At 36.0% G+C, this 17,032-nt stretch overlaps 1 protein-coding gene across 4 annotated transcripts in view; it reads left to right on the forward strand.

The window, feature by feature from the left end:
- DLG5 (discs large MAGUK scaffold protein 5) overlaps positions 1–16,794 on the forward strand; it is a 115,084-nt gene extending 98,290 nt beyond the window's left edge. For 2 of the 4 annotated variants that reach the window (XM_069796209.1, XM_069796210.1), the window contains exons 22-34: positions 2,336–2,413; positions 3,073–3,235; positions 4,161–4,294; positions 4,897–5,061; positions 5,448–5,631; positions 6,605–6,753; positions 7,060–7,230; positions 8,381–8,577; positions 9,291–9,434; positions 9,630–9,757; positions 10,544–10,653; positions 12,449–12,558; positions 14,943–16,794. In XM_069796209.1, the coding sequence (XP_069652310.1) occupies positions 2,336–2,413; positions 3,073–3,235; positions 4,161–4,294; positions 4,897–5,061; positions 5,448–5,631; positions 6,605–6,753; positions 7,060–7,230; positions 8,381–8,577; positions 9,291–9,434; positions 9,630–9,757; positions 10,544–10,653; positions 12,449–12,558; positions 14,943–15,046 (1,837 nt within the window). In that variant the 3' untranslated portion in view covers positions 15,047–16,794. The remainder of the gene's footprint in view (positions 1–2,335; positions 2,414–3,072; positions 3,236–4,160; positions 4,295–4,896; positions 5,062–5,447; positions 5,632–6,604; positions 6,754–7,059; positions 7,231–8,380; positions 8,578–9,290; positions 9,435–9,629; positions 9,758–10,543; positions 10,654–12,448; positions 12,559–14,942) is intronic. The other 2 variants (XM_069796211.1, XM_069796212.1) reach the window with 1 other exon arrangement.
- Positions 16,795–17,032: the final 238 nt, after the last annotated feature.

The following is a 17,032-nucleotide window of genomic DNA, read 5'->3' on the forward strand; positions in this document are numbered from 1 at the left end:
GCTAGACTGGATATATGAAAAAGTTTGCATGAATTCAAAGCATTGAATAGTAAGACACAAATCTGAATCAGGCTTTTATTTATAGTTAAGGCAGCCGAATGCTGTTCTGGCAGTGTAAAGGAGCTATGATGTGTTGGAATAGATTACATTTATGTGGACTTCAAGACCCCTTTGTATTGCTTGATTTATGTAAGAGGATTGACCATAAAAAATGTGAATGATAAAGTAATAAGGATATTCTGTATTCTAAGTTTTCTGGTAGTAATAAAAAGTTATTCATAAAATGTTATATGAAACTTTTGTCTTGTTTAAAGAATCGGTAACTAAGTTATTGTAGTAAATCTAGAATGTATATTGTGTACAAAGGACAGTGTTACTTTGAAAGGGAATCTAAAGAGGTTTTTGTGAATTTTCATTCTTCCTTACTTCAGTGTGACTTTTGTACTATGTGTACTCAATTTGCGTTCTCATATAAATGTTCCTCTTAATTGTCACTTGCAAATTCAAAGTCAGAATTTCTTTTCTCTTTCACGTGACTAATGATGTATAATGTTCAGCTGAAAAAGCTAGGTTTTTGATACCCCTATAACTTTGTATCTCTGAGCACAAGATAAATGTTCTGATCTTAGGGAAATAAGAATTTCTGTTAATGTTGTTCAGATGATTGAAGTACAGTCAGGTTCCATTCCTTTTGCTCTTGCTGTGCTTATATATAAATCGTAGTCTAAATTGACTTTCTAAAAAGAATGTAATGCTAAGTTTTGTTTTTATTTTTTTAAAAGCAAAACAAAAAACTAACACACACAAGCAGTTCTTAATTTAGGAAAGTAGCTAAGTTAAGTATATCCGAAGAAAATGTTTTAAGATGCCTAGATAGCATTTTAAATGGTTATTTGGACTTAATTCTTTCTATTCCCCACAAAATACAAGTAACTCGCTTGGCCTTTCTGCAGGTGATAAAAATAATAATACAGATGAAAACAAAAATCAATGTTTCTGTTTGTTCTGTTGATTTTAGTTTAAATGAAAATTAAAAGATCTGATCAATTAAGACTTTTTTCTAATCAGTCTTTAGTGGCAGGCAGTCTGAATGTTATAGAAGAGTGCGCTTCACTTTAATAACACTGCTTACCAAGTAAGACACCTTTTAATGTTATCATTCTGTTTCACTTTATTATTGATTCTCTACTACATGCATTACTAGTTATCTTTCATTTTGTATTTACTAGAATTCTAAGATCTGATCCTGTGCAATTTTATATGGGTTTGATTCTTTCTTATTCCAATCCAAAACAAAGAAACAAAACAAATTTAAAAATGCATGTGGTAGATGGAAAAGCAGAAAGGTACAATAAATAAAGTTCAGAAAGATGTAATTTTAGTTTTTAATGACTTAGTATGTCTTGATAAATCTTGTGGTACTGAGAAGCTTCATATAACAACATGGTTTACATGCTCATAATGAGTTAAAAGAAAAAGTTCATGAATTGCAGTTTTCTGGGAGTTAGCACAGTTTAGTTAAGATATGCTACATACAAAAAATGTGGGCTTCAGTTTAAGTTTGCTGGTAGTAAACTACCTTATCTTCATTACATTGATAGACAAGCTCTGAGTGATGTTGATGTTATAAGATTACTGGGTTCCGGAGTTGCATTCATATCAGCAGCCAGTTTTTATCTTTTATGCATTAATAAGCTGGCAAGCTATTATGCCTCTGCTGCAGAAGGCTACTGAATAGTTACCTTCCAAGGCTGTGGCAATAAGCATAACTTATGATGTCCTCTTCCCTCTGCCCCCAACCCCAAGTCCTACTCATCCAAAAATACCTTTTCTAAAGCCTGGCTCACATTAGTAGCAGTGAGTGAAGTCCAGTTAACTCATCTTGTCTCTGAACAGCACAATTAAAATTGTTTAAGCAGTTGGCACAATTTAGAGAATGCCTATATGATAAAATGAAGTGTTAGGAAAGAAAACACTCTGATATAGTAGTCAAATATAGTATAAAGCTATTAAAATAAAAAATACACCACACCTGGTACCCAAGCTGTTTCATTCAGAACAAGCTCAGCTGTTAATATCTGGTGATGCCTTTTGCTGTGTTAGATACTAATAGTAATATGAACCAGCACTTTTTAGGAGGCTACTGTTTTTTTATCCACACCATGAAGGGACCAGCCCTGTTTGTACAGCTGGATACATCCTAACTGTGGGGGGAGGAAAGGGGAATGTATCCGGGTTTTCTTTTGTATAAGCTGTTCTCTTGTTATACTACTTAGTACTACTGTATGTCTTTTTCTAAGTGTTCTTTTCCTCTCAAATCTTCTACGTCTTTCAGATATCTGTTCCGTAATAGGTCTTTTCTGAGAATCCCTGTGGCTCCTAGGCCTAGGTTCTCATCACTAAGGAGTTTGAGGTTGGCCTGATATAAGGTTGTCCTTCTCGAGCAGTACTGCGCACTTGGTGCTATTTTACATGTTTGGATAATTGCTCTGAGGAGAATTTGCATGGTAATTGTAATGCTACCATGCAAACTGCTGTCCTAATGGCTTGAGTTTGCAACTGCTTAATTTTCATTGCTAATTTATGTTTCCCTGCATACAAATGTGAAATCTGATATTTGTGCATTGTTGTCCTTTGGTTTACCACCTTATTATTTACAATGTTTATTTTCACTGGCAATAAAGACTCCCAGCATTTATATTTGTAACATACCTTTCTGGAATATGTTTTATAAATTACATGTTATATACAGTGGTTCAATTACTTTTATATAATATGCATCTGGAAGCTTCTTTCCTTCCAACTTCACCACCATCCTATTTATAATTCATATTTACCATAATGTTTTAGAGCAGTCATGTAACTGGTATACATTTACTTCTGCCACTGTATGTTGCATGGTGTTAAAGGAATGCATTTAAGGCAGTTGACAGTAAATTTTTTTAAAGTAACTGTTTAAACCTATTTTATTATTACAGTTCAGACAGACATAAAGTATTGCATGTAACTTTGACATTGTGATGGTTCAAGTGCAATTTTGTCCAAATCAGTTTTAACTATCTCCTCTAAAAGGCCCTACATGGAAGAGCCACGTCATGTTAAAGTGCAGAAGGGTTCTGAGCCACTAGGGATTTCCATTGTGAGCGGAGAAAATGGTGGAATATTTGTCTCTAAAGTAACAGGTGGGAGCATTGCCCATCAAGCTGGCCTTGAGTATGGTGATCAGTTACTAGAGGTAATTGTTTACTTATTATTCCTATGGCTTAATGAATCAGTTCAAATGACTCCAGCCATAACTGCCTTCCCCAAAAGATTAGCTTGTGAAAGCTTGTTTGCTGTGAAAGGTAGCAAAGGGTACTCTGTATTGTACTGTTCCAGTAATTATGATTGTTGTGACTTTTTGTCAGGCTTTATCATAAAATAACATCTTTTGATGGTAGACCTGCATTGCATCTTATATAGATATAATTAAATTTTGAGCTAGCTAGTTTCGGTACTTAAAACAATATAGTCCCAACGCCATACTCTGCCTGACAAGGTGAGTAAATACTCAAGCAGCTGGCTTGTACTGAGTTTCATGCTGCTGTTGCTGTGCCATATCCTTGCCTGAGATACCTGGTTTAAAAAATACTCAGGTAGGCTTTAGATTAGCTACAGTCATGTTTTTGCCTACACTGTTAGACAAACATGTGGACGAGCATTTTGTGAAGTACAAAACTGCTTTGTAAATGTTAGATCTGTTCATGCTTGTGTATGTTAAAGCATCTTCTGTTGGACAATGTATGGATGACAATACAATGGACCTGAATGGATCATGGATCTGAATTTACCTTTAAATCCTGAATTTATTCAGATTGGTGATCTGAACCAACTTGTATTTAATCAGAGATATCAAATCATAACACAGCTCAGAATACGTATGTCTTTCAATAGTAAAAAAATTTTTGAACTAATGGTCATGTTACCAAATGTTTTAAAATTACAGTGATTCTTTCCAAGGAGTAAACCCTAGGAATCATTATATAGCAGCGTTTCCATCCTCTTACCCCAGTGGAAATAAGTTAGCATGTAAACATTAAACTAATTAGGAGACTGAAAGAATGATTTTGCTAGTTTCAATCTGAAAACTTGACGTCCTTGTTTGTGCATCTTTCCCATAGTTTAATGGAATAAATTTGAGAAATGCTACAGAGCAACAGGCTCGACTAATCATTGGACAACAGTGTGACACCATTACTATTCTGGCTCAGTATAACCCACATATGTATCAGCTTGGCAATCATTCACGATCAAGGTAAGGCTGTCTAGACTTTGAAAAAACTACTCTCTGGTCCATGCAGTTATTTAGCTAATAGATAACTTCTCTACAGGTAATGTGTTTGCAAACATCAGCACATTTGTGCTGGTAAGAAGTGTGATTGCTTAGAAAAGTAATGTGTGAATACATGATTGTCAAAAAGAAAAGAAAAGTGCTTGATGCACCTACTATATTTTCTTTCTTATTTGGGCATAAATCCTTAGATACATTAAACTAAAACCAAAGATGGCTTCTTCCTAGGATTATGAGATTCTAGTACTTCAAATCAACTTTAATTTTTTTTTTTTACAGTTGGAGTTTCCAAAAAACTAATTAGAGAAGTGAAATTATTAGTGAAATTATCCATCCCATTTTGATGCACGATCACACTTCAAAACTGGGCTTTATCTTTCTTTTAGACTTATGGTGAACATATGTTATTTGGCATGCTGTTTTGGGGTTTTTTCCTTACTTTATCCTTGATTTATGGCCAAATTAAAAACTTTGTCTTCGTGAGAAATATTTGGCATTGGTAAAACACTAATCCCCCAGTCATTGTTCTTTTCTTTTTTTTTTTCTTTTTTTTTTTTCTCTCTTAGTTCTCGCCTAGAACCTGTGAGTAATCATTCCACCCCTCAAGGCAGTGGAGCTGCAACGCCTGACAATCATTCCATTATTGATACTGTGAGTGAACAGGATGAAGGAACAATGACACCCCCATCTAAACAAACCACGCCAACTACAAGTCCCCGGAATTCCTTAAGGTAGAGAGTAAAATTTTTGCCTTAAGGAAAAAAAAAATGGTCAGGGTGGATGTGAAGGGTATTAAAAAACAAAGTGTACTTCTGTGAATGCTGTGTCTGGTTGAAATAAGTCAGCAGACAAGTTAAGTGGATCCCAGGATAAAGGTACATGTTTTCAGACTGGTTTTGAAAGACAGGGTCTGCAAGGAGTGAAGAAAATTTACTACAAGATTGGTGTAGTTAAGAAGGTCTGCAAGGAACATGATGTTTGTCTTACAAGACTGTATCTGTAGGTGACCTATTTTGAATAATAATTATGTAAATATATCTTCTTCACATGGCTAGTTGATTGTATGTAATGCAGGGTTTTAAATTTAAATACATATGTTTTTTCTCCCTGTCAAAAGAGGCCCTGTGGACACAAACAAAAGGACCCCTGAACCTAGAACTGTTGTTGTTAAAAAATCCCAAGTGGATCTTGGGATCCAGATATGTGGTGGAAACCTGTATGGAATATTTGTCTCAGATGTAGATGATGATAGCCCAGCAAAAGGATCTGATGGACTAGTCTTGGGTGACATGATACTTGAGGTAAGCTATTAAGAAAAGTGTGCAGCAAACTGACAAAATGTCTAGGACAGTATAAAGAGGGAGTTGTACAAAGAACTGTGCTGTCTCGCAATGGGAGATGCTCTGTGAACGTTGAGTTCCTGCCACAAAACCTGGGTAACAATGGTGAGAACATGTAACCTTCATTCTGGCTGCAACACATGAAGAGCTGGATGATGTGGACCTGGAGAACTACCACTGTTGAGAACACAAGTTGCCCACAAGTTTGAAGGACTACTCTACGTCTACTTGGACTTATAAACACCTGCTCTCTTCATGTAAATAGGAAGCCTTGAATCCAATTGCTGTACGTAGGAGAAAGGCAAGGATATGAAAGATACTGCAAAACAGAGAAAAATATTGATCTTATCACTATGAAATTCTAATGAGAGTTTAGAGAAGGCTGTGCAATATGTTTTTGACTCTGCTTTCTATACCTGAAACAAGAATATTTATCTACTTGGCAGGACTGTTAAGATGATAAACACATGTGTGTGTGAGCTTTTCAGGTACAACTGAGTGTTGATACTGTCTGAGCACTGAGACTCTCCCATTGTGCCTCTAGTATCCAGATGGAGATTTTGCTTTCTAATTGTGTTTCTGACTTCCCTCAGACCACTTGCTTTCCCTAAAAATATTAAATTTTTTCCAGTGTGAATTTTATGATTCTCAGCTTACACTTTGAAAACTATTTAAAGAAGTGCAGACTCTCTCTCACAGTGCATGTCTGCTCAGATCACTTGGGTGTTTTGTTTTCTGTCCCCGTGACTCAATCTCCTGCTAGACGTCTTAAGGTGCAAAGTGTACTAGGGTCAAGTGGCAAGATTTACTTGCGTATAGAGCCTGCTAGTGGGAAAAACAAACTCATTTTGCATGTTTTTCAAGCTCACCTGATTCTGTTACCTGTTAAGATACAATTTCACACCTAAGGGTTTCTGTGTTTTGTGTTTTGCAGTACGGTTCCATTGATATGCGAAATAAAACAGCTGAGGAAGCTTATCTTGAAATGTTGAAGCCTGGAGAAAACATCAAAATAAAGACCCAGTACAGAATAGAAGAGTTTAATAAGATAAAAGAACTTCCTGGAGATGGATTCTACATCAGGTATTTGAGCGCGACTGGTGATGATGGCATGACTGTTAGGATAATGCGCTGACCATCATGAGAGAGATAGTATCAGCTTTGCCACGTTTTTTAAACTCAAAGTTTACTGATTTATCCCAGCTAGTCTCTGACAGTGAGTACACAATCTGTAACATAGTAAGTCTGCATGTTTTGCTATAAACTTGTGTGCTCTTGAAATGTAGAGTGTGCCACTAATCTGTTAACTTTTTTCAAAATAAGTATGCATGTTCTTCCCTTGAGTTGGTGGAGATCAGTTGCAGAGCCTGTTTATGTCTTCCTTTCCAGAGCACTTTATGACCGTCTGCCAGAGGTAGAACAGGATTTAAGCTTTAAGAAGGATGACATATTGTATGTTGATGACACTCTACCACAGGGAAACTTTGGTTGCTGGATGGCTTGGCAGCTAGACGAGAATGCTCAGAAGCTGGAAAGAGGACAGATTCCAAGTAAATATATGTGAGTGACCTCACAGTATTTTATCTTATAGTCTTTAAAAGTCTGATGAGTGAGATGTGGTATAAAAGACTTGTTTGCTTCTGTTTTTTCTGGGATATACTAATTCTTAGGCGTGTCATTTTAGGGATGGCATATTTTAATAATATTGAATTAAATATATTGCTCTATCAAGTTGTTTCTAATGCTACTAAATAGTAAACTAGAAATGGAAATGATACATAGACCAGTGTTGTAATAGATAATACAATAACAAAAGTGAGAGTATCCACAGCAAAAATATCCTTGAATCCAAGGTTATCACCATCATTCTTTGGAAGCATCAGTGGTTTTAGCTATCTGTGGACAGCAACTTTATTGTAAGACGGTGTATCCACCGCAGTCTCGTAATGTTGGTAGTTGAGTATGCAGAAACTAAATTTTTACGTTGTTACTGAAATCACATAACTTATCACTCGGTTATTAAAATTTTTTTTTTTCATTTTAAGATTACTGGTTTTCTGGTTTCCTTTTCTTCTAATAGTCTTCTCTCCATGTCATAACTCAAAATTCATCCTGACAATGGGACAATGGTACTATGTGCAATGTGTGGAAGTACAATATATACATGCAGACCCATACACATCATTGCTAGGCTTGTTACTGGAAGATGAATAGTAAAACCAACTACATTTTACATGTATTATGTGGCCAAAATATTTGTGCTCATATAAAATAAAACTGCATAAAATAAAACTGTTATTTTGGATTGCTAGTAAGTTATTTGTAAGGATGAATATAACATGCAGCTTCATAGAAAGAATAGGATCTTCATTTCTGTGCAAGGCTGACTTTACTGGCAAGTAGGTGCATACTGCTGCTTCTGCCTTGGAGAATTTTGCCCTGCGTGTCGGAGTGGTCACCCTCTGTGCCATGCTGCTGTTTACATTACAAGAATCCTGAGGAAATTATGGTAGTGTGTGAGGTTTTCAGATGCTTATTATTTTATTTATGTTAACGTTTATTTCTGATTAATTTTCTGTGATGAAGATATTTGGCCTAAGGCTTGAGGTGAGCATTTCCAGTGTGTTTCAGAAGCAGTGGTGATACTGTTTGTAGAAAAAATTTAGAAAGATAAGTTTAAATACCAACCATTTAGTCTGTTTCATTATAGGATGGATCAAGAATTCTACAGGAGACACAGCATGTCTGAGGCTAAAGATGAAAACAGCTCATCTAAGACATTGTCAGCAGCAGCACGGAGGTCATTCTTCAGGAGAAAGCATAAACACAAGCGAAGTGGTTCCAAAGATGGAAAGGATTTACTGGCTCTTGATACAATCAGTACAGACTCAATTCCTTTCTTGGATGGCAAGTACCTTTGTTAGTTACACTTGGGAGGGGGTTGCCTTTCCTTCTCTTTGATTTTTATACAGCTGCAGCATGATACAAAGAATAATGTTGCTTTCTGGTTGGTCTGAATATAAATGGTGATCATATGTCCCATCATGTACATTACTTTTAATAACAAATTTTTTTTTGTATTAAATAACAAGCCAGCATGTTTCAAACTAATTTTTTTTTGGTAGTTTATTACTAGATCTCTCTTAGCTTTAATTTTCATTTGCAGAGGGAGATTGCTTTTTGTTGCATGGTTTTCATCTTCCTTTCAACTATTTAATTTCTGTCCAAGTTGCTTAGTATAGACAGAAATCCTGGGCACCACTCAAAACTCTTCACTTCCATTTTTTCACTCCTCTACAAAAATCATGTTGGTTACGATGCTTGCTTCCATGGAAGAGCACAACAAACCAAAACAGAGAGGATAAAATAGGAATGATTGGTTTTAAAGTTTGGTGGGGCTAGGGGGAAGAATCAACAGGTTGAATTAGAAAAACATCTGTTTTAAGCTGTAAAGTGGAGAAAATCGCAGTAATGGCTAGTGAGTATTTGTTGTATTTCTCAAGGCCCTTATCCTGTGCAAGGGAGTTGTTTTCATGATTACTGTTAGGGTGCTTCTGCTTATCTGAGGAAAGCTAGGAAAATAATTTATACTTTTATAAGTAAATCTTCTCTGTGTGTAGATTCTGCAAGTCTGGCATACCAGCGTGTACAGAAAGTGGACTGTACCTCTCCTAGGCCTGTCCTTATTCTAGGACCTTTACTTGATGCTGTGAAAGACATGTTGGTCAAAGAATCCCCTGGAAAATTTTGCAGATGTCCTCTTGGTAAGTATGCAAATATAACCAATTTATTCTTGCTTAGAATACATAATAGTAACATTTATATAAGTGAATTAAATGGTAGCACAAACATGGGAAAAAACCCCAAGAATCTGAATTTGCAAACATTGTTTCATTAGCCTTGTTTCTGTGCCTAAGGAATGGTAATGAAAGTGGATCTTTTCTGGTTCTATGAAACAGAGGTTATGAAAGCTTCCCAACAAGCCATTGAGCGGGGTGTGAAGGATTGTCTGTTTATTGATTATAAACGGAGGAGTGGACATTTTGATGTGACAACTGTAGCTTCAATAAAAGAGATAACAGAAAAGGTGAGTCACTTTTAATGCTGTAGTTCTTTGTACAATTTGCAGTTTATGGTCATACTATGTTAGGGGGATGCAAATTATGTTAGTGTTATTCTCCTTTAAGGTATTCAGAGAATTGTTCCCCAGGCTGCTGAGTAAAATAAAAGTTACCTTGCTTTGGCATGTAACTGTTTAAAGGTTATTTCATGCAAGCTCACCTTTGTAGAAACTACGAATGTCCATATTCTTTCACAGTATTATTAAAGTTAGAAATTATTTTCTTAGATTCCATAGATTTCAACCCCTACCCCCTCAGACGAGGATTTAGGTTTTTTAACTATTCCATTTAATGCAGTTATATAGAACATAAATATCATAATAGTCCTGGAGACAGATGTTAATTAAAATCTGTACATGCTTATAGTTTTCTGTCAAACAATGCAGAAAGTCTTACTACTTTAATGCTTGTATTTGCTTATGACTTCTGAAAGAGAAAATGAATATTTAAATTTGGAAAAAATGTATTGTATATATTTCAATCTGAGTTTTCATTTCATTAGTTCTTCAAATATTTTTATTTCTATCAATGCATGTTTTTGGTACTATGAATGGAATTTCTTGCAGTTTTTCATCTTCTGTCTTTTGTTATAAATCCTTTGGGTACAAATTGCTCAGTAGCCCCAAAATGCTAAATGTGTAGCGAAATTCTGTTGGGTTGCTATGATTTAAGTAGGGGAAAAAATGGGGGATTTGCATGTGTGCTTGTGCTCTTTAACTGAATGAGTGTTTTGCATTTACATTTGATCTTAGGATTGTCATTGTCTGCTTGACATCGCTCCTCATGCCATCGAACGGCTCCACAGTGTTCATATCTACCCTATTGTAATTTTTATTCGCTACAAAAATGCTAAACAAATCAAGTAAGTCTGTGAGGGGTATAGTTCAGGGATGTTTATTTTAGCTTAAAATAAGCTTGTTACCTTTATTGTTTCTTTCATCTTAGTCATCTTAAATCTCTTTAAAATGTGGAAATTAAACCGGTGTGAGGTAAACGGTCCTAACTTCATTTTGTTGCATGGCAATTAAATGAATCTTTCAAAGAAATCAAACAATATTGACTAAACTGTATGTACTCCAGGAGGCACTCGGATCTTTCCTGCTCACTTTTGTATTAAACCATAAGACAGATATGGGTGAGATCCATTGAGGATTAAGTGGTGACTGTGACAAACAGCTATTCTTCATCATCTTGTCTGGGCCAAGTGTGTGGATGCAGGGCCAACTGATTTGTAACCTCAACTTTCCCACCTTCATTCACCAGTGAAAACAGCAAGGGAAGTCCCCTTTTGCCATGGAGTGTATATACTGTGGTCTTCTCAGGCTGTGCTATTTCACCAGTTGGGAATTTCCTGCTCAAATACAGCCAGGAACAGAACATGGGAGTTACAAAGCCCAGTCCCTCCCCTTATGTTTGAGTAAGCCTTCGCACATTTTAATAAGTTGATTTGACAAGAAGTGACATAATCTCCTAACATAAGTATTAAGAAACAGTTTTTTTGAGAGATCTTATACTTGTGCTGTCTTCATTTTGAAAGTCGAGGGCTTCTTATATTCTTGATCTGTAGGTAAATGTGCTGACTATCTATTTAATAAAGAAGATAAGTATCTCCACTTTCAAGTAGAAGGAAGACATAAAGCAATGTGGGTATTTAATTACCACTGTAGGATCGTGCACTTGAATGAAAATGGAACTGTCATGTCTTGAGCCCCTTTGGAAATGGAATGGTGACCGTTACAGCTATTTCCTTTTTTTTTTGGAAAGCGACAGAGAGCAATTGAAGTTAGACAAGCAAGGATTTCTAGCAATCATCCAAATAAGATGCAGTGGCACATTGTCTCTGCCTGCTATGAGCACCAAAGGTTTTTCCAAACAGCCTTTGTGATATAGCACAGGTTCTATTGGCATCCTCTGAAATGCTACATAGCAGTGATAGGTTAGTTTAGGAGTGATTTTTTTTTATTTATAAAATAAAATTGTGCTTCTTTTCTCACTGCTATAAGAAGCTACGCTTATATTGTTTCAGTACCTATCTATATAACCTTACTAGCTGATTATAAATTCTGCTTTCTTTTAAACAGAATCCCCTACTGGGGACCCCAAGTTGGATTGGGAGGAGAGTGTTACAAGCCTTGATTGGAATTAAAATATATTTTTTTACCATTTGTATTTCTCTATGTTTTTCTTATTTCCAACAGCTTGTATAACAGAAAAAGTCATTTCAAAAATGTGTCATATGACATAGAAACTTAAAATGTTTTATTTGCTCAATGCTTGATACTTCAAGCCCTTAAGAGAGTGGTACTTGAACCCAGCTTTGTGTAGGGAGTACTGGAGTGTATATGAGATGATGGTCCGATTCACATGAACTGGAAAAAATTATATTCTTCCTCCTTCAGCCCCCTCCCAATCTCTGAGACTTTAAAGGAATACTGTCTTGGTCTGATAGCAGACAAATTTGTTCACTGAAATGATCCTGATGACTATGCTGATACTGCTGAAACACAGTAGATGGCAGTCTATGCACAGGATTATGCTTGCAAATTAATTAGCCTTTCACATTCACCCAACTGGAGGTAATAATTTCAAGTCCCTTAAAAAAAAAAAAAAAATTACTCTTATACAAGGTTTTTCTTTTTTTCTTTCTTTTTTTGCAGAGAGCAAAAAGACCCAATCTTCCTGAGGGACAAAGTTACACAAAAACATTCCAAAGAACAGTTTGAGACAGCTCAAAAAATAGAACAAGAATATAGCAAGTACTTTACAGGTTAGTATTTAATCAACATTTCACTAGGAACACAGTAGCAATTTAATCCATTTACACTATAATTCAAAAGTTCCTATGTTCCTTCAAAGAGGTTTTTTAGGGGGGTTTTTGGGTTTTTTTTGTTTTTTCCATTCTGCCTTCCCTTTTGGCAAACTCATGCTGTGGTGTTTTACCAGGAGAGGAAATCTCAAGATATAAGTACTATCCCTTGCTTTTGCATGTTTTTGGTTTAGTGTGTTATGAATCTTATGACCTAAAGAGATTCTGAAAATGTTTTATTGCAAGCCAGTAGTATTGGAAGTATGGCCAAGATAACTGGACACAGTGTTGTCAGTTTTATACCATGTAAGGAATATAAGTTTTTTTGTAATTGTAAAAATCAAACAAAACAACAACAACAACAAAAAAACCCTGTAGTGTAAATTAATGAATGATTTGTGAGACATACTTTAAATCTTTCAAGAAAGGACAAAAATTGTCAAAGGTTTATTGAGCATACATTGTAATTTGGAATAATTCAATTCAACTTCAGAGGCCTTTTTAACATCATAAAGTATATTATATAAGTCTTGGATTGTAGTTAAAACTGTATCTTTACCAGAGAAAGAAAACTGTGTTTGAAGACTGTCTCTGTTTTTTTCAGAGTATATTTCCATGTGGTTCTACATACGTTTAAAAGAGTGGGGGTAAAATTCTAGCCATCTTGATGTGAATGGCAACAAAACTTGAAAAAAAACAAACCAAAACCAAACCAACACCACTAAACCAGCCAAAACCCAACTTTTCATCCCCCGAACAATGGGTTTCTTACAGAAGTATTTTGAGGCATACCTGCCAAGTGCAGGGGAGGGAAGGGGGATGTATTTAGTATAGAGCTATCTCAGTGCATCCTGAGAGAAGCTGCACATTCTCAAGTTCAGTTACTTGGTATGTAATAGCCATACAAATGTTCATTTAAATGGTACATACTAAGCCTTCACAGAACTGGACATGTGCATGGCCAGATTGCATCACCACATGTTATCTTCTGCTCCTTGATAAGTCATCTGTTGCATTTTAATTCCACCCTGGTAGTGAAAGTAGTACTCAGTGCAAGAGAGTCCTATTTGTATCTTCTCACATGCCCTGTGGGAAGGGCCTCCCACTGTTAGTGCCAAGTAGAGCGGACTCCAGCTGTCATCAACATTTCCAGATGCTGGTAGTCAGAGAGGATTGGTGTTCAAACTGCATTGACATTTAGGCTTGTTGAAATTATAATGTTGTGTATAAAATAAGGCTTTAAATAGGCATGTTAGACATGGCAGCTTCCTCGTGAAGCTATATGACACACTCTCTCAGACCTGAACTCTGTGACTACTTCATGAAGTACATTTTTTGAATAATGACTCTTTCAAGTTGGCTTTATTTCGTGTACCAAGTTGTGAGCACGGTGTATAATCTGAATCACTCCCTCACTGCCATTTTTCACCTGTCATAGACCTTGTTGGTTACTGTGTTCTGTATCCAAACTCACCTGACATCGTTAACTGTAGTATATACTGCAGAGTCAAGTAATACTTTACGTGAGATCAAATTCTCTCTTTTCAAAAATGGAAATTATACCTCAAGCCTTTTAAGACTTCCCCTATTTTTCCAGCGTTTGCAGTAACTGAGGCCAGAGGCTTTGCTGACGTATTTCTCAAGTCATGAAGTTCCTAACTTTTTCAGTCTTAAAGCTAATACATTCTCCTCTCCTGTGTCAGTGTTGGCATTTTACTTTTTATGACTGTTATGTTTAGCAAGGGTAGAATGCATGGTGTTCATTTATCTTTTGAATTGATTTTCAGGGAGTTGCTTGCTGTTGGCCTTTTTATTCCTTGAACGTAGTTGACAATAAGAATTGGAGTAGCAATCGCTGCTGGTTTATTTAGCTCCAGGATCTGTGAGCTGCCTCATAATCTACTTCTAATATTTGTAAATAGTGCCTAGTTGCTACAGCTATAAAACTCTTAACACCACATGCTGAACAGAGAAGGTTTATTATAGCAGGTTCTGACCATCTTTAGACTTAAACTTTGCCACCTGATGCCTCTGAAAATAGCACATGGAGGCCTCTAACAAAACAGTTGTCTTAGTTGATTATACCCATCAGTTCTGTGACTTCCCTGGGCTGTTTTAAGGGCTAGCAGAAGAAACTGTACATTCAATGCTTGACCCCTTTGCTCTGTTTATTCTTCCTCTTCTTTTAATAGAGTTATGCAGCTGGCAAATATTGAATTGGGTAGATTAATTCTGATCTGTTGATAAAAACTTTGCAGAAAAATGCAGAAGACTGCTCTTTGTCATTAGTCGTAACTGTTTGTTCCAGTCTCATTTGTGGTGGGGGTGTGTTTCTTTTTCTCCAGGCATTGTCCAGGGAGGAGCCCTTTCAAGCATTTGCACTCAGATTATGACAACTGTTGATCAAGAACAAAACAAAGTCCTGTGGATCCCAGCTGGCCCGCTGTAGATTTATTTCGCTGTGAAACTACTTTGCAGATGTAAATAACCAACTAACTTTCTATCCAACGGACTCTGTCCATTTCTGTCTTTATAAAGATATCCATAAGTGATTTCTGTTTCATGAAGGGGAATGATAACACTGAACACACAAGGACCCGATGAGGCACGTGGGAAGGGGTAGATCACTTCACCGAGCTTGTCTCTTACTTCGTACGTGTATGTGTGACAGGTTGTCATGAGGGGTTGCGACCTGTGTGTACTTGTCCATGAGTAATGAATTTAACAATGCTGCAAAACCCTGTAGAATGACAAGTTTACAAAAACCTTTTCAAAGTATTTGGTTGTTGCTGTTTACTTGAATGTCTTTGTTTTGTTTTTGTTTTTTTTAACTGTGTCCTTTCACTTAATGAGGTAACTCTCCGAAACGGAGTGAAATTTCTGAATATGAGTGAATGGTTTGTGCACAATGTGATTCTGAGTTGCAATTTTGACCATTTCTAAGCACATTGTTGACTTGACAACTAGGTAACAACGTGGGATTGAATCGGTACGTCTTGGAAGTAAGCTCAGAAGGAAGTACACTCCTCTACAGGGCAGACCACTGTTTGTATCCTGTCAATGCTTGTCTGTCAAAGATATCGTTTCTTGTTTTATGCATGAATATAATATTTAAACGTCATAATATATCTGAACAATCCAAACTTAACATGTGTTGAGAAATAATAATTTTTGGTTGTTGGGCCTGGATTAAGTACTGGTGGGGAAGAGTCATAAGCTAGGCCTAGCATGCTGTGTTCTGTCACTTTTAGATACTGTAAATATGGAAAGCTTATGTCGGTGCAATTTTGCAGGGTAATTCTTAAGCTTTGTACTTCAGTGTGTAGCATTCACATAGATTGTTTTTTATTTAAGAGCAGCCACAGTTTTAGGGCTTTGATTAAAAGCCTTTAGAAAGGTACTAAATTGTTAGTGTTATCACTGTCAAACAATAAGTGATCATTTAGTTTTGGTTGCAATACTTCTTCACCTATTGTACCAAATGCCATTGTATCGGTTCCCTTTTTGTTTTTTGCACTTCTGACTCTGTGTTCCTAACACAGGTTTTGTACCTGTCGCTTCTGTCTCTTGTGCCATGTTTTTTGGGTACTGTATTCTAATTGTTTTTAAAATATCATTTGAGTAGAACTGCTTCTTGGTCACTGTTCCTAACATTTCATTATGTAGGCTTTCTAGTTTTATACTACAGGCTGTCATTTTGCTTCTGTTTGCAGCTTTTTTAATTAAAAAAAGGGATTCTTCTTGCACAGTTCTTCAAAGAAAGATCTGGTCCTAAATTTAAATTCTGTGTTACAGATGCTATTTTATAGTTCAAAATACTTTACATAGTATTTATATAGTTATATACTATATAGAGAGAGTATTTTGAGCTATAATACATATAAAAATATATATAGTATTATAGCATACTACTATAATACTGTATATAAACTAAAAAACAGGAAATGGTATGGATGAATTACTAGTCAAAGTACTTCTCATGGTGAGGGACAGCAGTTATTTTTTGTTTATCTCATTTTTTGTTTGTTTGTTTTTTAAAGTTTGAGGTCAGACTGTAGACGCCAGTGGTACAACTGAAACAGACAGGTACTGTTCTGACATGGATTTTCTGTACTAAAATGAAAATGTCACTTTGTATCAAAAAAAAAAAAGAAGAGTTAAAGAAACTGATTACTAAATAAAGGTCAATTTCTATAACCTCACTTGTGTGTAAAAGGCGCATGTAGCTAATGTTCTCCTTGACTCTATTTAGTTGAGTCCTCATGTAAGGTTTTGTTTTCTGACTAAAATTGGCACATATAGGGTCAAGGGCCCACCTTGAGAGGAACAAGTTTCAGTTTTGTGTTTTTGCCCAGCCTTGCATACGTCAATACCAAAGACGTTCAAGAACTGCACGACACAAGAAGCAAGATGTTGGTTTGTGTTAACATATTTT

Source organism: Haliaeetus albicilla, chromosome 11 (assembly GCF_947461875.1).
Source record: "Haliaeetus albicilla chromosome 11, bHalAlb1.1, whole genome shotgun sequence".
In the NCBI taxonomy this organism is placed as follows: domain Eukaryota; kingdom Metazoa; phylum Chordata; class Aves; order Accipitriformes; family Accipitridae; genus Haliaeetus; species Haliaeetus albicilla.